This window comes from Sciurus vulgaris (genome assembly GCF_902686455.1).
Source record: "Sciurus vulgaris genome assembly, chromosome: 6".
NCBI lineage: Eukaryota > Metazoa > Chordata > Mammalia > Rodentia > Sciuridae > Sciurus > Sciurus vulgaris.
Window position 1 is genome coordinate 155537655 of NC_136466.1, and position 24531 is coordinate 155562185.

At 33.7% G+C, this 24531-nt stretch overlaps 1 protein-coding gene across 5 annotated transcripts in view; it reads left to right on the forward strand.

Moving 5' to 3' along the window:
• CDH18 (cadherin 18) overlaps positions 1–24531 on the forward strand; it is a 952430-nt gene that overhangs the window by 668119 nt on the left and 259780 nt on the right. For all 5 annotated transcript variants that reach the window (XM_079145368.1, XM_079145369.1, XM_079145367.1 and 2 more), the window contains one exon: positions 21129–21423. In XM_079145368.1, the coding sequence (XP_079001494.1) occupies positions 21129–21423 (295 nt within the window). The remainder of the gene's footprint in view (positions 1–21128; positions 21424–24531) is intronic.

Sequence of the window (24531 nt, forward strand, 5' to 3'; positions counted from 1 at the left end):
TCTCCTCTAGCATTGGTGACCACTATTCTACTTTCAAATCATACAACATCTTTCTTTCATATTACAAATGTATTACTTATCTTTCTGTGCTTGGTTTGTTTCATTTAACATAATAATCTCTATTTCTATGCATTTTGTTCCTGTGGTTATTAATTTTATTGATATAATATTGTTTGCATTATTCCCTTAATGTCTTTTTTTAATTAAAAAATTTTAAAGATGTTCTCTTTCTTATTGTAAATATTGATAATTTGTGTCTCTTGCTTCAATTTGGTACGGCTGAATTTCTATTAGTTTCAGTGTTTTTAATTATTTTGTCAAAGAAACCTCACAAAAGGGGCTTGGGTTTTGAAAAAAATTTCAAATATAAAACTGTCTTACTTTGAAAATATAAGAGAAACTAAATATTAGTCTCCATGACAACTAAAAGCTCTATTTATTATTCACTTGACAATTCTCCATCTAATTCTTCTTTAATATAGAAAAATGAAAATTTCATCTCAGTATTAATTCATTCTATTACACCTGCAAGCATACCAACAATTAGAAGGACCTAATTGCCTACTAAAAACAATGCCTGACTTTTCACTTTAAGTGTTATAGAAAAGTGTGACCAAAATTATCTCAGGAGAAACTTACTTTCATTGATTTTCTCAATCTATTCGACATTTTTACATGGCAATCTAGTAGAAGTCTATGTAGAGTAGCTAAAGAGTCCAAATAGTTTTGCCTTTCACCTGCACCAACTTTAACATGCATTGTGGAGAGAGGGCATGTGGGAGAGAGAATCTCAGATATACACATAAACTTGTTTTTTTATGTTTGCATTTTCCTTTTCAAAACTTGTATAAAAGACTTCACGATTGTTTATTTTGTGAAAAATATATTTTTGTAACTGGACATTCTGATAAATGATCCTGCCATCTCATTTTATCAGCATTAGTAGATTCTCACTTCTTATTATTTCTACTTTTCAATATAATCTTAAATCAAGACTTATAGGGTATTCCCTTCATTCAATGCCGTAGAGATGTACTCCAAAGTTACTCGTACAGTCTTATTTTGAAATGATACCACCCAATCAGGAAAAACTAGAAGCATGTATTTATTTGCATAAGAGGCATCTATGAGGTTACAAGTGTAAATCTAAGTCCACTCTTCAACATCTATTCATTTTTTTAAGAGGCCACCAGAAATATATGACCCTGTTCATTACTTTTCTCTTGACTTTACCGTCATATTATCATTACTCTCTGCATAAATTCCATTTCTCCACTTACTCTCCTTCCCTCCCTCTTTCTCTTCATCCATTTTCCTCATTTTTCCAATATTGAATACCTGTGATACCATAATTTAAATAGAGGAAACATCATGAACAATGCCTTACATCCTTTACTCCTCTCAACAGGGATCCTTTCTCCTCAGTGTAAGTAATGTGTTTCTTAAAATTTGACATAGAACATGCTGGTGATTTACAGACATAAGATCATTTAGTGGGTGTAGAAAAGAGAACTTGTATTTGCTCATCTTTAATTCTACTCATTCTGACCCTAACCTTGTCATCAAGTCTTATTTCCTCTACTGCATCAAGTCCTCTGTTTAAACTTTCACTAAATGTTTTTTTTTTCATTTTCAGTTGATACTTTTTGAATATCTGTTTATTCCTGATGGTTTCTTATTATTTAAACATCTTCGTAAGAATCTCTGATCATTTTGTGTACAGCATAATTGATCTTCAGTCTTAGTTTGCATCTGTGGCTGGGGTGATCAAAATCAGTGGTTTTGACTTTGTTCTCACTTGTGAAGGATTGCTTTCTCGTGGGCTTTTATTTTGTCCTTCATAACTTGCCCACCTATCTTCTGCTGCAGATGTGTACTTGCCTCTACTGCCAGTAGTGCCATCATTCTGTCTCTGGGCCACTTTCCTCCACTTCCTCTCTCTATTATTTTGGTAGAAAGCTAGTGAGTAACTAACCATTCAAACACACTCATCTCCCCAGGGGATTGTCATAGGATTACCTATTGGTCTAGTTTGACTCCTGACCTTTTCCTGCTATTGGCTCCTACCATTCATGGCTATTGCTGCTTTAGTTCCCAGAATCAGTAGCCTTGGCTTTGAGTTGCTCTTACCACTCTAATAAAGTACCACTAAGTAGGTGGCTTGTAAACAAATTTATTTCTTATAGTTATGGAGGCTGCAAATGTGAAAGCAGAGTATCAGTGTGTCTGAGTTCTGCTGAGGGGCCTCTCTTGAGGATGAGAGAGCTGACTTTGTATGTCCCCATGGTGGGGAGAGACAGAGCGCGTGGGGTCCCATTTTGAAGAGGATTTCATGAGGGCTTCACTCTCATATTCTAATTGTTCCCCAAATGCCCCCTTTCCTAATAACGCATGCTGGGCTTAGGATTTCAACATACCATCATGGGGATGGCACAGTCATTCAGTCCCTAAGTGATGCCAACCAGCCAAGGAGATATTCCTACCTCCACTTGAAGGTTTTTCAACCTCAGCTCTCGAGTTTTGAAATTCAGGCATTTTTCTTTGCTAGCATGCATATCAATCACCTCTTTACCAACCAAACTCTGCTGTTTGGAGGGATTCTAAAAGAGTAACGGGGTCTCCAGGAGTGAACAACAGCCCGGATATGGGTAAGAAGAGGAAGACACCCCAACACTGCCCACACAGTGTTCTTTGTTTTAACCTTTGTTCCCTTTTCAGCTTGGCTGCATGTGCATAATTACCTGTTCTTCCCACAAATGTTGATGGCTCCAAGTTTTTACAAATGTTCTTGGTGCTCCTATGTTTTCTGATTTTAATTAGCATGAGAGAAACCTTTTGAATATGATTTTTATTTTCTAATGTCCCATTAACCTGTCAACACACAGATCCATTGAGTTTACTAGTAGCTCCCAATTCATTTTCACCAACTATCATCACATTTATATCATCTTCTATTTAAAAACACTTACCCAAATTTCTGTGTTTTCTGCATTACTTTAAATCTGTAAAAAAGCATAATTCCAGTAGCCTCTCCCTTGACATAGTTTAACTTTCCATTTTCTCAGTTACCCATGGTCAACCATGCTCCAAAAATATTGAGTGGAAAATAACAGAAATTAAAAATTCATGAATTTTAAATTGTGCACTGTTCTGATTAGTGTGATAAAAGCAAATGCCTATTCCATCCTGCCTTGGGAGAGAACAGTGATCCGACACTGTATATATTTCCTGTCCATTAGCTACCAAGTGCCCATCATCTACTGTCTTGCTTTCACAGTGCTTGTGTCCAAGTGACGCTACCCTGGATGCCTAGTGCTATGTCACAATGCACTTCATCTTATGTAAGCTTTGCATCTTCTCATGTCATCAAGAGAACAACAGGTCTTGTGCAAAACAGTATTTGAGAGGGATAGACACATGACGTTTGTGGCGGGTGAAACCCGGGGCCCAGGGTTACACCACATGCATCTAAAGATGGCGACTGGCAGAGAGCGAACGGCGTCCTGATTATGCCTGGAGAGAGGCAGGACGTGTTTACAATTGGCTGTATGATAATCAGTTTTGCCGCCTAGCGCATGGACAGATATACTTTACATGTATGCTTGAGCTAGTGATCACTTGACCTTTAACAGGATTGGATGGACATATCTGGTTACAATTGCTTATGCATGAGACTGCTTATATATTGAGGGTGTTATTTGAATAAAGCGGAAGCTGCTTTATGAACCTCTGAAGTGTACGTGTCTTTCGTCCTGCTGGTGGAGCCATAAGCGTGAGAAGCGGCGCCGAGCCGCTTAGAGCAAGCCAGGCAAAGAAGCCGCAGTTTCCCGTAACTGGAGCCACTTGGAGCAGCCCGGCGGCAAGCAGCGGTTCTCTGAAGACGTTCACATAAATTTTATTATATAATTTTCTTTTTTATTAGCAGCTATCATTATTACTCTCTTACTGTTTTTATCAGCTTTTTCACCATTGTGACTAAAAGACCCAACCAGAACAACTGTACAGGAGGAAAGGTTTATTTCAGGGCTGACAGTTTCAGAGGTCTTAGTCCACAGAAGTCCAGTACCATGTTTTGTGTTCCACATAATGTTTTGATGAACATCATAGCAAAAGAGTGTGGCAGAGGGAAGTGGCTTTCATGATGATCAGAAAGCAGAGAGAGACCCTACACTCCAGATACAATATATACCCCATAGCCTTGCCCCCAGTGAACCACCTCTTCCAGCCACACCCCACCTGCCCCCAGTTACCACTCAGTTAATCCTATCAGGGAGCAATTCACTGATAAGGTTAAGGAGATAGCCCAATCTGTTTTCCTCTAAACCTTCTTGCATTGTCTCATGTGAACTCTTTGGGGACACCACATCTAAACCATAAACACTTACCATTTCTAACTTTTAAATTGCATATAAGGAAATGTATGTATCATAGTTAAATATGTATATATGTGGGGAAATATATAGTATACATAGGAGTTGGTTCTAATCACAGTTTCAGGCAACCACAGGAATCCTGGACATATTCCCCATAGATAAGGAATAGCTATTCTATCTCCATAATACCCAAATAATAGATGAATTGCTATACTTGAGTTGGGCATGGTGGCACACGTGTAATCCCAAAAGCTTGGGAGGCTGAGGCAGGGGGATTACAAGTTTAAGAGCAGCATCAGCAATTTAGTGAGAATTTGTCTCAAGATTAAAATAATAATAATAATAATAATAATAATAATAATAATAATAATAATGAAAACAAAGATACTGGGGGTTGTAGCCCAGTGATAAAGAATCTCTGGTTTAAATCCTCAATACCAAAAAAAAAAAAAAAACTATCTTGGCAATTCCTTGAGTCTACCACTTGTTATGTATTAAAGAAAAAAAAAAAAGAAAAAGAAAAGAAAAAAACTACCCATGAAATACTTTCAAATAAAATGCCTATTTCCCATTTCTCAATTGTCTCTCTATATAACACTTTTTTAGTTGCCTTTTAACTTGTCAGATTTTCTACAACCTTGACTCTTCAAAATCCAATTACAAATTGCTTTATTTTTCAAAAATTCAATTCTGCTTCAACTGTTCTTTCTTTTCAACTCTCCTTCCAGATTAAAATAATTGCACAGGCTTCCTTTTGCACACAAACTTTAAAATGTTAGACATGTCATTCAAAGGATAAGGTTGTACTTACCTCTTCAGGTTTCTGACCTCATCTTCCTCTGTGGTCTCTAGGATTTAAGACTGAATATCATTTTTTTCCTTTGAATTTCATTTATTTTTATATTGTGTCATCCTGAACCATTGTTCAAGTTAGTAGGTACTTAGTAACTTTTCAATGTGTAGATTCGAAATGTGAAATATAAATTATTTATATTTATTTTATGATAATGAACACAGATAATATCTATATATGAAACAATACATTCATCTTCATTTTTTGATATTTTCATTATGTTTTATATAATTTTATAGAGGTGTTATCTGTTAGTTATCATAAAATAAATATAAATAATTTATATGTATATTTCACATCTCTGGGGTAGAAAGGATAGTAGAGTGAAATAGACATTATTACCTCATGTACATATATGACTACATGACCCATGTGATCTTACAATATGTATAATCAGAAAAATGAGAAATTACACTTCATTTATATATGAACTGTCAAGATATATAAATGCATTCTACTGTCTTGTACAACAAATTAAAACAACTTTAATTTTATTTAAGAGGAGACAATGTTTTATCATAAACAAATTTGACTATTTAAGTTATATCACAGAAGATATGCCACACAGAAGATGTGGAAATGTGTTTATAAAATCATGCATTTGGATTTTCATAGCATCATTTATATATACACAATAATGTTATTTGACTAAATGTTAAGAGTTCTGGCTCTGAATTTAACTCCAAGTCAGAGTTCTATTTCTTTACCTTAAAACTTTGGGCAAGTTAGCTAACAACCACAATATTCAGTTTCTTAATTTAAAAACACAGGTAGTAATAATGCCTGTCTTAAAGTTACCGTACAGGTACTCATTTTAGTTTTTTAGCAGGATATCTGAGAAGTGCAACAGTAACAGGTTCTTACTGCTTAAAACAAAACAAAGTTATTTTCTGAGAAGTCCAGAGGTCCAAAGTTCTCAAACAATGTGTGAGCAGGGCTGTATTTCCTCCAGAAGACCTAGGAGAACATGAATTATTTTCCAACTTTTAGAAGCTGCCTGAACTCTGGCTTGTAGTCCATTCTCTAATCTTTAAGGTTAGTGGCAAAAATCTTGAAATCTCTCTCTTCCCTAGTCTAGTCTTCTGTTTTTTCTCTGGCTTTCCTGTCTCCCTCTTTTTTATAGGAGAACTCTTGGAATTTTATTTGTCCATACCTTAATAATCCATGATTATCTCCACTGAAATTCATCACATTAGGAAAGCCTTGAATTTTTTCATAAAAAATAAACAAATGGTATGAATCTACATTGTGTACAACCATAGAAATGAAATGATGTACCTCATTTGTGTACAGTGAATCAAAATGCATTCTGTAAAAAATTAAGATAAATTAAAATTAATATTATTTTCTTAGTTTTTGCATAAGATAGCAGATATTTTAGGAAGTATAGAGTAATTAACTAATTAATTAATTGTGGGACCCTATTTTGACATGGGTTGGGAGGGGAAAATGTTCATACATTTTAAATGAAGATTCCATAAGTAGCTCAACAAAGAGAATACAAAATGGAAAAGAATTTGTGTATATAGCTTTTAATGTACAGAAATAACATAAATCCCTAATTTGAAGGTAAATTGCGCCTTTTACTTTAGAGGTGTTCTTCAAATACCATAATTAAAGCATATGATAAATGTATACTTTGAAGACTTGTGAAAACTCTAAAAATGATCTTAAACAAGTTAAACTATGTATATATTTATATAAACTCTCTCTATATAAACTATATAAACTCTCTCTCTATATATATATAGTTTATATATATATATATATATATATATATATAGTTTAACTTGTTTAACTTGTTATCCTGCACCTGACATCTACTGGTTTGGTTATCTCTGACTTAGTTTTATTTAATTTATACATTTATATAAAAGGAACCAAAGTAGATATGTTTTCTTGCTACTGGGTTAACACATAATATTTGAAAATATATCCTTAAGAACGAATAGTGAATTATTTTCCTAATGTTCAGTGGCTTCTAATTACAGCTGTTTAAATCAGCTTTGCATAACTGTGACCAAAATATCTGACAAGAACAATTAAAGTGAAGAAAATTTTATTTGGAGCTCATAATTTCAGCCTATGAATGGTTGAGTACATTACTCTGTGCCTAAATATTTTTTCATTAGCAGGAGCTTTGGTGGACATCTCATATCTAAAATATAAAAATGACCTTAAGAAGAAGCAGTAAATCCTGTGGAAACTAAGATAGTTTCTTCCAGGAATAGTGGGGAAAATTCCAGCAAAGCACAGAAAACTGATGAGCTATAGGGAAAGGGACACATTTCCAAACAAAACCTACAAAGATTGCCAAGTGTAGAATTTACATAAGTAGTCAGACAACAAAGAAAGTATTAGCCATATTCATTAAACTTGAGCCAAATAAACAATTTCCACTCTTGCTTCAAATTAACAGGTATGGTCACTGTTTCCAGGAGTCAGAAACTCAGGCTGGCTTAGCGGGGTACCCCCGAAAGGGGGCCTCCAACAAATCTGATATCAAGGGCAATAGTCATTTCAAGGCTCATATTTTATAAAATCTGCTTTCAAGTTCATTCACATATCTGTCAGCAAGGCCTCAAGTTCACACCAGCTTTTGACAGAGGGCAGGGTTTCTTGCTATTTGAACAATGTCATGGCAGTTTGCTTTCTTCAGAGTGAGGGCAGGAAGAGGGAGAGGGGGCAACCAAGAGTGATGGGGGTAAGAGCAGGCAAGCCTGCCAGAAGCCAGCGTCTGTCCATAGCCTAGTTTTCAAAGTGATGTTCCATCACTTCATCTTCTTACGAGTTCCTGGGTCCCACACATACTGCAGAAGAGGCAGTTACACAAGGGTGTAATATCAAGAGCCAGTATTCTGATAGGGGTTAGCAGAGAACTCTCCACTCTCCACTCTTACATCCCAGTTACTCCTTTTCCTCCCTCACCATAGACCCATCCATCTTCACCAAGGTCACCAGAAGGATCACCCCACTAAAGTGTTAGCCCAGAGTCTAGAATCTCATCATATATTTTAAATCCAGGTGTGGATGAGAACTGAGAGTGTGGATATTCAAGCACAAAGTTATGCTTTGGATTTGTGGGTCTATGAAACTAGAAAACGTGTTTGTCTTGCTCACCAAATATACAATATGTAAAAATGAAACAAGGCTAAAAAAAAGCTAGCATACACATTGTTTTCCAAAATGGCAAAATAGAGTTCTGGGATTAGGTCACTGAAAGAGTACTTGCCTAATATGCTCAAGACCAAGGAATCACTCCCCAGCAGGGCAAAAAAACTAACAAAACCAGTGGCAAAATCAGACACATAAAGAGGTCTCTGTTCACAGCAATTCCAAAAATTCAGGCAGATAATACGGGAAGTTCATTGACTTAGTTTCATAAGTATGAATAATTTTAATGACTTTCAACTCTGGACTCAAGCTTCTCCTGCAGATTGAGTCTTGCTTCCTTTATTTACTTGAATGTTAGTGTGGAGCTAAGGAGTTTCCTTAGCTGGCATCCTGCCAATTAGAATTTTAGGGTTCCAACAGCCTCTTTTCCTAAAATGTTTGAAGAATTACTCCTTATTAATTTGAACTAAATTAAATTACATTAGAAATTAAATTGTAATTCAAGTTACTATGTGAGAAGGGTCTCTATTCTGTCCCTTTAATGCATACATTCTTATTTATACCAATGTAGTTTGGGATTTTTTCCTTTCGTTTTATTTTCATTCTTTTTCTGGTAAGACCTTAAGTGAAGTAGTAAATTCTTTTGATTATGTTCTTCTTTTCCAAAACAATTGATTGAATACTATAGGTCATTTTCATTCCCATGTAATTTTTTGAGTCAACTTACAATATTTGCAAACATAGTTGCATTGATTTGTATTTCAGATACTCTGTCAAACAGTTTAGGAAAAAATATGTATGTGTTTTGCAGATATTTCCAATCAGTGAATAATCAATAGATATATTTTTGTTTATATTTTCTTGATTTTTATGCAACGTTTTGTAGTAATGAGATCTTTACAAATGTTTCTTTAAATTTATGCCAAAATATATAGACTTTCTGTTGCTATCACAAATAGTATTGCTTATAATTTAAGTTGAATTATATGTTGCTAATAAGTAGAGAAGTTTTCAATTTTAAAATCTTGCCCATGATCTTCTGACTTTGGTAAATTCACTTAGAGATTTGTGTATGTGCTATATATATATGCATGTTTATATGTGTTTATATTCTTCAACATTTTCTAAATATATGAATTTCAGCAAATCAACAAATTCTAAATATATTTCTAAATACATACCATCTTTGAATAGAGAAAGGTATTCTTACTGCTTTTCAATTTCCAACTTTTATTTGTGTGTGTTCTTTTGGTTTTTATTTGTTTCTTACTCTATTGTATTGTCTAGCATTTCCATACAGTATTGAATAGTAAGTAGTAAAAATGGACATACTTGCCTTCTTCACAATCTTAGGAAAAAAAATAACCTTTCAAGACAGTGTGTGATTCAAATTTCAGGTTTTTGTAAACGCTGCTTATCAGATTGAGAGCATACTTTTATTCCTAATATAGAATTTCTCGTCTGTCCCCTGTGATATATTTTCTTTTGAGTATATTTTCATATTTAGAAATGATGCTTTTTAATAATTATAAAGAGCTTTGGGTTTCATTTTTCATTATTTACCTTCGTATACATTTGCACTTAAAAAACCATTGCATTTTTTAAAAATCTCATTTTAAACCATCTAAATTCAGACTTTTAATTGTTGCTCTTCAGTACATTTACAATGATTTACTCTTATTGATCAATTGTAAGTATTCAATAGCAGCTTTCATTGAGATATAATTGACAAACTATAACATTTATTCTTTTGTAGTGCATAATTCTTCAGCTTTCAGTGCACGCAAAGGTGTGAAACCATTAAAACTCTCTAATTCCAGAAAATTTGCATAAGCCTGAAAAAGAAACCTAGATAAATAGTCAATCCCTGTTTCTCCTTCCAATCGAAGATCTGGCAAACACTTGTCTGTATGTTTTCGGCAGCATGTGTTTTCTCTTATCTTGGGTATATACCTGAGACTAGCATCTCTGGCTTACATAACTATATGTAGTAATTTGGAAGAATTGCCAAATGTTTTTTAAAATGACTGTACCCTGTTATAATTCCATCTGCAAAGTATAGTGTTCCAATTTCTGCACATTCACCCAACACTTGTTTATTTTCTGTCTTTTTGAAGTTTTAGCACTCTTAGTGGGTGTGAAGTGGTAACTTCTCACAGTTTTAATTTACATTTCCTTAATGACTAATGATGATGATCATCTTTTTACATACTTACTGGTTATTTTTACATCTTCTTTTGAAAAGCATGCATTTAAATTCTGAATTCACTTTTAATTGGGCAATTTTTCTTTCTGCTACAGAGTTGCATTATTTATACATCCTAGATCCTATGTCCTTACCAGAACTAATATTTATGTATTTTCACCCACTCTGAAAGTTGTCCTTTTGCTTTTGTATATAGTGTTTTCAAAACACAAAAGTTAAACGTTGTTTTTTTGTTTTTGTTATCTTACGATTAATCAGCTTTTCTTGATTGTATCTATTCTTTATCTCTATTTTCTTTCTTTTTTACAGTGATGTAAATCCGTAAGTTGTAGTATATGATTATTTGCTTTGATTCAGTTTATGGCATTGTCTAATATTCTTTGTAATTTCTTCTTGACTCATTGATTATTTGAGAAAGGGTGTTTTATTTCCATTTGTTTGTGAATTTTGTTAATTTGCTTTTGTAATTAATTTTGAGCTGTACTTTGATGAGTCAGAGGATATATTGTATATGATTTTAATGTATGTACAATTATTTATTCTTTAAACTGTCCAGTTTATTATTAACTTTTAGGTGGCTAGAGAGACAGTGTGACATGTCACACCTGGAGTAGCTTTCCTGGTAGAAGGACTTGTATGTACGTTTATTGACCTAACATGTGGTTTATCCTAGAGGTAATTCCAAGAGTAGTTGATATGAATATTTACACTGCTGTGGATGTGGTGTTTACTATAAAGATCTATTAAGTCCTAGTAGTTTATTTTGTCATTTAAGTCTTCTGTTCCTATGCCTGTCATCAAGTCCAAAATCCAGTATTGAAAGGAGTGTACTCAAACCTCAACTAATATTGTTTAATTGAGCATTTATTCTTTCAAACCTGCCTGTTTTTATATCATGTATTCTGGGACACCATTTGTAGATGTATGTTTGAAATTATATATTCTCCATCATTATAAGCTATCCTTTATTTTCTGTAGTAACAATTTTCATCTTTTTTAATTAATTAATTTATGTATTTATCTGTTTTTTAATTTTAAAGACTGCATTTTGATTCATTGTACACTAATGGGGTACAACTTTTCATTTCTATGATTGTGCACATTGTAGAATCACGACATTCATGTAATTGTACATGTACATAGGGTAATTATGCCTGTCTCATTCCACCATCTTTCATAGCCCCACCCCCTCCTCCCTCTTCTTTCCCTCTATGTAATCTACAGTTCCTAAATTATTCTCCTACCCTCCACTCCCACACCCCCATTATATATCATCATCATCCTTTTGTCAGGGAAAATATTAGGCCTTTGGTTTTGGGGGCTTGGCTTATTTCATTTAGCATGGTATTCTCCAATTCCATCCATTTTTAATGTTATTCCTCTTTATGACTGAATAATATTCCATTGTATATATATATATACCACAGTTTCTTTATCCATTCCTCTGCTGAAGGGCATTTAGTTTGGTTCAACAATCTAGTTATTATGAATTGAGCTGCTATAAATATTGATGTGGCTGCAATACTATAGTATGCTGATTTTAAGTATATTTTCATCTGAAGCAGCATTTTTCTGATATAAGTACTACCATTCTGGCTTTCTTCTCTTAAAGTTTACATGTTGTACCTTTTTTCTGCTCTTTAATTACATGAGTCTTTAAATCCAAATTGTATCTCATAGTCAGAATCAGGGGTGTCATTTAAAAATTCTTTCAATTTTTGTGACTAATCAGGATGTTTATTCTGTTTTCATTGAATGTCAACACTTAGAATCTGCTATTTTATTGCTTCTTTTCTTTATCATGTTTTGTTCCTGTAGCCATCCTTGACTCTTTTGCACCAAATATTTACTAGTGTGCCATTTTATTTTTCATTATTTCTTCTATACACTTTGAGACAATATAATTTTATTAATTCCAACTTAATAAAATATTATTCAAAGATTTCTTTACAAGTAACTCCATTCTCTTGCCTTTTGAGCTATTATCATACCACATGCATAATTACACATCTCAAGCTCAGTAGTACAGATTTCTGTATCTTCCCACACATAGCTGTGTTTAAATGAAACAGAAGGAAATGTCACAAGAAATACATTTGCACTATTTTTAGGTTTATATATGTATTTACCATCACTTTTTTTATTTGAATGATCTTTAATTTTTGTCAATAGTGCTTAGAGTTTCCAGTTTGCTAGTCTTGCAATTCTGTATTTACCCACCTTAGTTTTCATAAGGATTTGAATTAGTTTTTATTGTCATTTCATTGCAGCTTCTAAAACTCTCTTTTGTATTTCCAATATGGCAGATCTGCTATTAACAATGTGATTTGAGGATACTGTCCTTTGTGGCTCAGTGGAGCTGGGGGTATGGGGTAAGGGGACAGTAAGGTGCCACAAAGCTCAATATTCACATCAAGATTCAGATATTTTTCTTGCATGCATATTTTGCATAACATTTCAAGACTGGTTATTTTTCAGCGTTTTGAAAAGTTGATTCTTGTAACTTCAGAGAGAGTTCTCATTGCTTTTATAAAAGAGATAATTTGGAAAGGCCATACTCCACCATTTTTCCTGATGCACATTTGTATATAGTACAGTAATTTACAGGGTTTGGTGAATGTTTACAGCATTGTTTTCATTTTTACTTTGCTCCATCTCATTTTGTTTTATATGGTCCCTTGGTCTTATCTTGGTTTTTTAAATGATTTTTTTTTTTTTAACCAATCCATTTGCTGTTAACTCTCTTAGTTAAACAGTGTTTGTTTAAATGTAGTGTTTGTTCAAATGTAACAACGTACATTAATAAAATAAAAAATCAAAGTCTAAGTGGAGTCAATATTGTACCACTTTATTCCTGAAGCTTCGTATTTTCCATACTATTCCCTATTCTCACTTCATGCATGACATTTCCCACATTCCAATTTTCACTTCACCCTGTTAACCTCCCCCTTCATCAAGGCAGTGCCGTTATGATAGCATTTTTTTTGTTGTTGTTGTTGAGCCAAATCTCCTTCTGGCTTCATGCTACTACCATTCTGATTCTTTTCTTGTGGCATTTAATTTCTTCATTTTAATTTAAATGTGCAGAGTTAAAAGGGCTATACTGGGTGGAGGAAGCACATTCTCTAGCACAGGAAATAGATGCTCTTGACTGTTTTCTTTACTGTGTCTTAACCCATCCTTCCCTCCATCTTAATGTTTTCCATCCCCTGCATTTCCAGACCAAGTATTTAGTATGTGAGGAGTTTGTACTTTTTTGTATTAAATTAGCTTCATCATATTCTGATATCCCTCATCCCCTTTTATAAATGTTATTCCACAATTATGAGAAACTGGTGACATTAAATCAATTTTTGTCAAGTGATAGAATTCATTTCAAATCATCATGAACAAGGGAAAATGTGTGATGGGAAATCTAAAAAGAAGGAAAAAACTTCTTGATAACTTTCAGATCTTTTACAGGAAAAGAAATAGTTATGGTTTGAGATTCAGTGTCCTGTCTCCTGGAAAAACTTCTGCACATAGAAAAATGTTTCAGCCTGTGCTTCTCTCAGAATTTGACTATGGGTGTTGTTCTTTCTTGCTTGCTGAGCATAATACTTCTAGTGGACAATGGACTCTGTCAGACTCAGTACATTGCCTGATACCTAGTGGGGTACAGTTCATTTTATTTTCTGTTCAATCCTGAATTTCAGCTTAGATTTAATATGAAATCTGTGTTAATACAAGTAAGAGTTATGGATGAGAAATGATGGGACTTAATTGAGAGTCATGAGAGATAGGCGTGTATGGATATCCAGAAAATAGCAAGAAGGACTTCAATAGAGCATGTATTCATTAGGACAAGCATTAACTGCAAGTGTCTGGGAAATGTAATGCCACAGGTTGGGATTAGCAGCTGAATCAGGACAGCATTTAGGAGTGATGACCACAGGAAAGTTCAAATTCTTATGTACCATGGAATGAGAATCAAGCGAAGGTTGCAAGCAGTGGACGAAAATGAGATCAGACTTGAGATATTCTAAAAATTCATACTGTTTCCAGGAAAGGTTGTAATGGATTATGACTTTTCCACATAACTTACTCATATAAAATCCAGAAACCTTATTTAATAATGACTTGTATATTTATATATAAAAATAATGGATGCTTATTAAATCAGCTTAATCTATGAAGAGTGTAAACAGACATTGAATAGCTCACTATAGTGCAGCACATTTTCCTTTCTTCCTTTAAGCGCCACCTGCATACCACTCTATTATCTGCTAATTTTCTACATATTTAATATAATAAACAAAAAGAGAGGAAATATGGAATTTTCATTATTATTTATACATGTTAGCTAAATATGATCTTATATACTCTTCCACAATATTATTTCTCAATTAATAATAGTACTATTTTCAGAAAAATCTTATTCATCTCATTATTATAATGATAACAAATATTTTATCAAGGAATTCTCTTCCAGACAGATGTATACATTATTTTGACTTCTCATATAGAGATCCTTGTATACATGTTTTCTTTTACATTTTTTTTAGCACACTAGCATGTTTCTACTTTCCTAGTTGTTTTCCATTTTCATTGTTTTCACTCTAGTTTTTTAATTTTGAAATATCACAGGTTTCCAAAATCATTCCTCCCCTTCTCTTCCCACCTACACTTACTTAATCGAGAATCAATCCCGCTTCATTGCTATTAATACCATCTCTGTGCTAATGTACCTCAAGTCTGAAAGCCAGTCAGACTTCTCCTTTGAAATCTAGACTGCATACCCAAATATCTTTTCTGTGTCTTGGCTGATCACAACAACAGAAATATCACATTTAGCATTTCCAAAGTGAATTCCTGACCCCTTCAAACTTTCTATACATGAATCCTTCCACAATTCAGCTGATTGCCACTTCAATTTTTAGTCACTGTGGTCAAGCACCTAATATTCTTGCTTGACCTCTCTTTTATCTTACAGCCCATATTCCTTTGGAAAATTGTTGCTCTACTTTGAAAATACATTCAAGATTGGGATTTTTCTCACCATTTTCACTGCTGCCACCCTGGTTCATGGTGGTCCATGCTCAGTAGCATTCCATCAATCATCCTTGCTTTTACTTTTCTTCCCTGATTTTGTTTTTAATTTTCAATATTGAAACCACAGTGATCCTTTTAAAGTGTGCTAATTATGAGAGATCATTGCTTCAAAACTATCCAGTCTTCCCTTCTCATATGATCCCTTATGTGATATTACACCCAGATACTTCTCTGAGGTCTCCTCTTACCTCCATTTTTATCTGTGCTCCTCTGACATAGTGGCCTTCTGTCTCTGCAACCTGGTAGTAATAGTCCTAAATTGATCCTTTCAGTTTTCACATGATCCTGCCCTTCAGGTATTTGCTAAAATGCTATCTTCTTAATGAGCCTTATCTGTTATATTCCTTCCTGCTATAACACATCACCACAAGCTTGGTCATTTGAAAATTAATGTTTTTTTCAATGGTTCTGTAAGCCTGAATTCCAAGATAATACCACTGGGCTAAAACTTAAGCAGTCAGAGATTCAATATTTTATGCAGAATCTCTGGATTCTAGAGAAGAATTCATGCCTTGTCTTTTCGAGCTTATGGAGACCTCTCTTTGGTCCATGCACATCACCCCTTATGTTCCAAGTCAGCAATGAGATCCTGAATTTGATTCCATCCTCCATATCTTCCTCTCTTACCAATTAAGATGTATTTCCAACCTCTCCCACTCTAAAGACTATGGTGATCAGATTGCTCAGACCTGAAGAAACCAAAATAATTTCTCCAATTCAAGGTCCTTAAAGTTAATAATACCTGTGAAGTACTTGTTTCCATGTAGAGTAACACATCCAGAGTCCCCTGAATTAAGACATGCACATCTTTGCGGGCACAATAGTCCACTTTAGTCCCCTATTTAGTACTAAACCTCTCTGCAACACATCAGCTACTTCTGATATTCCTCATCCTTATGTATTCTCTCTTCTTATTAAGTTAACTCTTGAATTTTCTAGCATCTTACAGATCAGTCATACTTTCTTCTGTGTACTCTTTGCTTTTCATCCTTGTGGTGAATGTAGACTATGTTCAATGCAGGTGTCTCTGCTTTTTTAGTGTGTGTGATATATCCAAGTTCTGAGTACAAAAACAGGTACATTAGGGTGCTCCAAAATTGTTCATGTAAGAATAAAACTCCTAAACATGAGTTCAGGATCAAGCAATTACCTTATGTTTTATTGCCAAATAAATTTCCCAAAGGATCGATTCCATTCACACTTTCATCCTCCTCCTTCTTTCTCTTGTGAAATGCAATTACTGCTTTTATGCCCAAAAAAGAAAAAGAGCTAAAATGAACAATAATGGTGAAGTGTTAAATGTGTGTGAAATAATGCACTTTAGTGTGTGGGAAATGTATTTGGGCCACTATTTTCATGGAAATGGAGTCATGTTTAATAATTCAAATAATTTAAAAAGAACAAAAACAAAACAGTACCATCTGGGCACAGTATAACACACCTGTAATCTCTGTTACTCTGGAAGCTGATGCTGGAGAATTGCAAGTTAAAGACCAGCCTGCTGAATGTATTGAGATTCTGTCTCAAGATTAAAAATAATAATAATAATAATAATGCAGCCAGTGTACTCAGTGGTACAGCACCCCTGTGTTCCATCCCCACCACACAAAACAAACAATAAACAGCAGAAACAACAACAAATACAGCTGCCAGAGACACCTCTTATTCAACTTGACCATGATGGGGGATAAAAGAAGACATGATAATTCTGATAAAGTATAGATACTCATGTATTCCACATAGTTCTCTCCAGTTCCAGTCAATTTCTCATTTTTAAGGGTTTTTAATAATTTGGTTGAAATTCTCAGTCACTGCTTGCATTCTTCAGTGCCCAAATATTCAGCACATCTGTATAGTTGAGCTGAGGCGTAAAAAATGACAATTTCAAACGTAAGCAACACTATGCAGTTTTTGTCTTTTAACATTCTGTGATAAATTCAGAGGCCATATTACCAAAGCAAGTGGAGAAAGAGAGTATGTTCCTTGCAACACTTTATCATTCATTCACTTCCTTCTCCAAGAATACATGTAAATCAGTTCAAAATTCTTTTTAATTTTTAAATTTCTAGTTACACAAATACCATACTTCCTTATTCTCATCTAATTTCTTGATCTTTTGTGTTTTAGTTAATTACCATTAGTTTGAGGTTGAATGAAGTACTTTGTTAATACTGTTTTTAACAATTTTTCCAGAGTTATTGATATTTAACTTAAAATTATGTTTTTTTTTCTCAAAGAGATGATATGAATCTATTACCAAGAGACATTATTTGATGCATTTTCTTCACAACAATTTCTTAAGGTTGATTGACTCTTGTTTTGTATACTCTAACATTGTAGAATGTGTTACACATACTACATTTCAATGTCATGTTCTTTAAACTTCCACATTGTTTTGCACAATGTAACATCTGCACTCTGCATCTACAAAAACTTGACAATAATAACAGTGGCATCACTAATATAGTATCATATGCCTTTATTTAGGTCTTTCACTGGAATTGCGTAAATATTAGTACCCTGCTTATAACAAGGTGTGTATGAACTATATAGTCCAGAATATCAAAATTTTAACTTAGTGACTAGTCTTTGTAACATAGCTAGAAATCCTAACTTAGGCTACTTTCCAAATTAATAGCTCTGACACCATCTCCTTAATATTTTAAAGTTATTCTTCTATAAGGAATAGAATATCATCTTTGTGAGAAACTACATTGAAATGAAAGTGATATACTTTTAGGTACTTATTCTACTGTGGTCCAGGGTGCATCAAGAGTTTCCTGTCATGAACTCATGTGAGTTGCTTGAGCTTTGGAAAGAACTTTTGTTAATACTTAACACTAAGAAAGAGGTGATTTATTAAGGTAATGCCACAGAGTGTTCCTTTTGTTTTACTTGGGTGGCTACATTTTTTCATTTCTGCCTGCACACCTTCTTCTTTTTTCTATTCTCTAAAGTGCAGTTAATTAGACCCACTTCACTATGTGATCAGACACACAAGGATTATCTCTTCTTGCATTAATCCTAAAGAACATCTGTCTTTTAGCATGAAACTATAAGTTACACTACAAGACCTCAAGACTCTGAAAACATATCCCTGTAACTTTGTATTATGATAACTCTGCTTCTGTTCTTCTGATAATATTACTAAATTGTTTACTAAAAGGAGTTTTATTGTACATAGCTTAGATCAACTTTATCTTCCAATTATTTTCTCTTTTTTGATTTTAAAGATTCATGGGTATCTCTCTTAAATAATTTAGTTGCTAGTTAAATTTAGTATACAGTATTTTACTAAATCAGTACCATATTTGTATCAAGGTTATTTCTAATTTCTATCGTCTTTCATTCTATATCTCATTTCTGCACACACTCAAACACCACAGTTGTCTACTGTAATTTTGTTTATAATCTGATCATTGGTAAACTGTACATTTTTCTCTGTCTCTCACATTTTCTACTGCTGCTTCTGCTAGTAAAAGTTGTTCATTCCATTCATTCATTCTTTCATCATTTTGTCTTATAAAACTTAATACAAAATGTGAGCTCCTTCAAGGTCTTTGAGAACCCCTTAAACAAAATAAGATGATATAGCCAATGTTTCTCTCAGACGCCATCTCTGCTACAAAGCATGTATATTGAACAGAACTGAACATTTGAGAAAGGATGTGGTGACGGAGTAGGAACCCTGAGAGAAGATCAATTTGCTGTTTTAAATATGGTTATTATCAAAATTATATAAAATATTAATCAATTGACTACATGCTAATGTAATGATTTTCTATTAGTGTTACATGGAAACTGATAATTTTAAGATTCAATCCTGCTAGCTGAAAGATTGAAAAGTTCATTAATAAAATAATCATACTACTTAAACACTCAAACTAAGTAGTATTAAAAATTGATATGGCAATTCAAATAAATTTCTATAATATTTTGTGTAATTTTTCTAAATTGATTCAATCATATGAATATTTTTAAATTGTAACTTATGATCACATTATATAATCTATGTTCAAATTAGTCATAACAAATGAAAATTTATCCTAACTGGCTTTGTAATTATTAAAATAATATTACTGTGTACTATGTTAAGTGATGCAAGCTTGTAACCCCAGTGACTCTGGAGGCTGAGTCTGAGGACCACAAGTTCCTGGGCAACATCAACAACTTAGCAAAACGTGTCTCAAAAATAGAATATGAAGGCTGGTAGGCATCTATGCGTTCAATCCCCAATACTGCAAAAAATAAATAAAATTATTCATGATTTGTGATAAATTTTCTTTCAGTTGCTTTTGTTTTAACAGAAAAATAAATTCTTTCTTTGAGTTGTATTTTTTTTCTAAATTCTCTCGATTTCAACTGTCTTCCAAGAGTTCAGACCCTTTAAAATAACCTTGAAAATTTTCACTTTAGTATGGCAAGAAAACTGAAATGCTTTGTGAATAAGGTTATATTTTTCAGTGTTTCCAATGTTAGAAATGAGCCAAAGGTGAATATTTGAGGTTATGTGACCAGACGATTTCACATGAAAAATAACTGCTCAACTCTCTTGGGAGAAACAATTCTTCAAATATATATTTGAGATTTCAGAAAATGCTTACACTATTCCTAGAATTATAGCACTGGCACTCCCAGAGGTATTTAACTGAATTTTGATGGTATAAGTTCAAATAGAATTTTAAGTATGAGCTATGTGTGACTCAAAAGCATTCACTTAGGTTTAAATGATAAAAAAAGTTCATATTAATATGTTGGTTATCTTTAATAGAGAAGATCTCTTCACTACAATTTCTCCTTTAAAAGTACCAAGTAAACTATATTTGATAATTTTAATTCAATAAGAAGATTTATTCATGTATCTCAGTTACTTAAATTTAAGATATATTTATTAATTTCATTTAAGACTACTAGTAGTAGCCTTTTGAGTTAAAGATTTACTTTCCTTAAAGAAAAAAATTACAGCTAGTATTTTTACATTCTAAATATAAATATTTATACTAGAAAATATTCTAATATCTTTACAAATTATGAAATTAATCACTCTGTGAAAACTATGGGCCTTGATTGTGAGAATTTTAATAATTAATTCAAATGTCAATTTGTTCCACAATGCATTTTTTCTAGTTTTAAGGTAGAAATAGAAAGTTGATTAATTAAAAAAAAATCTACTTTATTCTTAGACATATGATAGGCATCTAAAATGTAGTGGGAATTTCTTTTCTCACCTTTATATTAGTGAAATGTTGATTTAGTGAAGATAACATGGGTTATTCTCTTTTTTAAATCAATAATTGAATTGCTTAGAGAAATCATGATAAATAATCATACCAATACCAACTAGATCAAATAAGCAAGGAGTGACAATATGCAATACACTGTGGAGAGAAAAAAATCATCCAGTAGGTATTAAATCGTACATGGAGACTTTTCGGAGAGCAGAGGTGGTGGAACGCAATTGCCTGCTAATTTCTCCCTGTGTATTTTGCAGCTGCACTCCAATTCTGACAAGGGTGATGGGTCTGTCAAGTACATCCTGACTGGAGAAGGGGCTGGGACTATATTCATCATTGATGATACCACGGGGGACATCCACTCCACCAAGAGTCTAGACAGAGAGCAGAAGACACACTACGTGCTTCATGCCCAGGCTATTGACAGACGGACAAACAAGCCTCTGGAACCTGAATCTGAGTTCATCATCAAAGTGCAAGATATCAACGACAATGCTCCAAAGTTCACAGACGGACCATACATTGTGACTGTGCCTGAAATGTCAGATATGGGTAAGAAAGACTATTTCTATACTTGAAGAGTTCATCCAAAAATCATCTACAGAAGACCAGTTTTTAATCTGTGTGTGTGTGCATATGTGTGTATGTGTGTGTGTGTGTGTCTGTGACTGTAGAACTGTGAAAAGTTTCAAAACATTTGAATATTTTTCTGTGGCATAAAATACTAAAGAATACTGAGGCTATTATATATTGAAATAACTTATGAGCATGTAAATATAAGCTATGGTTTCATCTCAAGAAAAAATTCATAAATTGGATAACCACTGCAATTCTTGATTAACTTATACAGTATTTTGATTATGTAATTTTTTGAATATATTAGGAGCATACCAACACATTCAGTACAACATTTTGCATTAAAGAAATATCATGTTATGTTTCAAATTCATGGTTACATGTCTTTTAAGCTTAAGTTCATCAATAAATTATAATAGCATTAGTAGAAGTAGTTGCTGCATTAGTAAGTAAAAGTTTAAGATATTTCTAAATATCTACATTACATATATTGTAAAGTATATAACAACACTGTGAAAAATTTTGAATTTTTAAAATGTGCAAGCTGGAGTAGAGTATTTAACTCACTTTCTCAAATTCAATATCTAGGAAATAGCCAAACTCCAGTTTTAGCTGAATGCAAAGACAGTATTGCCTTGATGTATCATGATTCAGGTTTAGAGTCTCTCTGACTATCTCGGGTATTTTTACCACTCCTAGCTTTTTGTGGTTTAGCTATGTTATTTTTACCACAGAGATGAATTTTCTGACAGTAATTAACATGAAATTTGGCTATCATAGGGATTGTGATAAAGCACATGCCTGACCTGCAGGAGGCCCTGTTTTTAATCCATAGCACTGACAATAAAAGTAATATCATCAACAAATGCTAGCAAAATGATTTTTCATTATCTTTGTAAAACATTAAGCTTAGGTTTAGACAACATTTTGAATAAAATGCTTATATATTTTATTTTAATTCAAGTATATGAATATTATTTTAAATTAAGGCTATTACAGTCCCTTAAAACACTGTACATTTGAATATTTACATGAAATTATGTAATGAAAATAAGACCACCTTATCTCCCCTGCTTTAGAACCCCAGTCCAGTTCTGTCCTCTTGAGAGTGCCAAGTACGTCCTGCAGCTGTTGGGGAAGAAAGGGAGACTCAGGTCCCCAGGTCAGCCAGAGCCTCAGGGGAGAATGTGATTGCCAAGATGGCTCCCTCTGGGCTAGTAGGTAGAAAATAGGGATCACACTCAGCAAGCCTGGAGAAAGGCCCAGAATGTACTCAATCTCATTTGTTTACAAGGAGATTTGAGAAAGAATGAAAAGACTGAACACTGTTCACTGAGTGAGTGAGAGAGTGTGTGGAAACCCAAGGACAGAATTTCCAGTGCCATGCCAGTAGGACTCTATGGTACCATCACTATAAGAATACCTCTGGTAGGTTGATTCCAGAAGCTAGATAAGACCCTGAGGAGCAAGATAACCATAGGTGGATGCACAAGAGGGAGCAACAGAGCATTCATTAGACAAAGACTGTTTTGAAAGAACAGTAGGTAATAAGAGCACTACAAACATTTAAAGTACACGAAGAAGAGACTTCTGGAAGTCAAAATTATGGTTCTTTGTATTGTTTTTATTAGTGTATTAGCGTTAAACATAATTTCAGGGTTCAGTTTGACATAATCATGAAATATATTTAGCTTCAATTTAGTCTTCAACTTTCCCTGCCTTCCTCTTTGCCCCTATTTTCTCTTTTCCTCTATTCTGCTGGTCTTTCTTCTACTTTTTTTTGTGGGGTTATTGGGGACTGAACTCAGGGGCACTCAACCACTGAGCCACATCCCCAGCCCTATTTTGTATTTTACTTAAAGACAGTGTCTCACTGAGTTGCTTAGTGCTTTTGCTGAGGCTGGCTTTGAACTCCCAATCCTCCTGACTCAACCTCCTGGGGATCATAGGTGTGTGCCACCAGACCTGACTCTTCTACTCATTTACGGTTTTATTTTTTAAAGATATACGTATGGGTGAAATTCACTGTGGTATATTCGCATATGTACATCGGATAATTTGGTCAGTTCCATTCCATAGTTCTTCTCTTTTTCTGTCCCTCCTCTCTCCCCATCTGATCTATGCTAAGTGAAATAAGCCAATCCCAAAAAGCAAAGGCTGCATATTTTTTTCTGATGAGTAGATGTTGATACGTAACAGGACAGGGTGCGGGGAGGAAGGGAAGTATGAAGGAATGTTGGATTTAGTAGAGGGAAATGAGGAGAGGGGAGGGGGCGGGATAAGGAAAGATGGTGAAATAAGACAAACATGTTTACCCTATGTGCATTATGATTAATGAATGATGTGAGTCTGCATCCTGTACAACCAGAGAAATGAAAATTGTACTCCTTTTGTGTACAATAAATCAAAGTGCATTCTGCTGTCATGTGTAACTAAATAGAACAAACAATAAGAGCATACTGAGAGACAGTTCCAGAACCCATTCCATCCATTCTTCCACCGCTCCTTAAGTACAAACTATCTGTCACATACTCTATAAAAAGGTAAACTAAAGAACTTAAAAAATAGCAACTACCTTTAAGGAATTTATTGTTTTGCGGGGAGGCTAATATGTCAAATTTGAAACAGTCATTGAAAAATATCAACCACATACAATTAAGTACTGGAAATATGAGGAGAGTTAATAAGGACTGGAATGTCCAGAAAAAAGCTTCAAAAAGACAATTGTATGTTCAAGGATGGGTAAAATTTTAATAAACCAATGAAAGAAGACAGTAAAAAAAAAAAAAAAAAAAAAAAAAGGACCACCCCACATACTTTTTCCTTTTATTGTGGTTTAGTTTCCACGTATGAGAGGAAACATTCCACCCTTGATTTTCTGGGTCTGGATAATTTCATACAGCATACTCTCCAGATCCATCCATTTAGATGTTAATACCATAATTTCATTCTTCTTTGTATCTAAGTAAAACTCCATTTTGCACATATATCACATTTTTAAATTTTTTTTAATTTTTTTTATTTTTTGCAGACTACATTTTGATTCATTATATCATATTTTTATAATCCATTCTTCTGTTGACA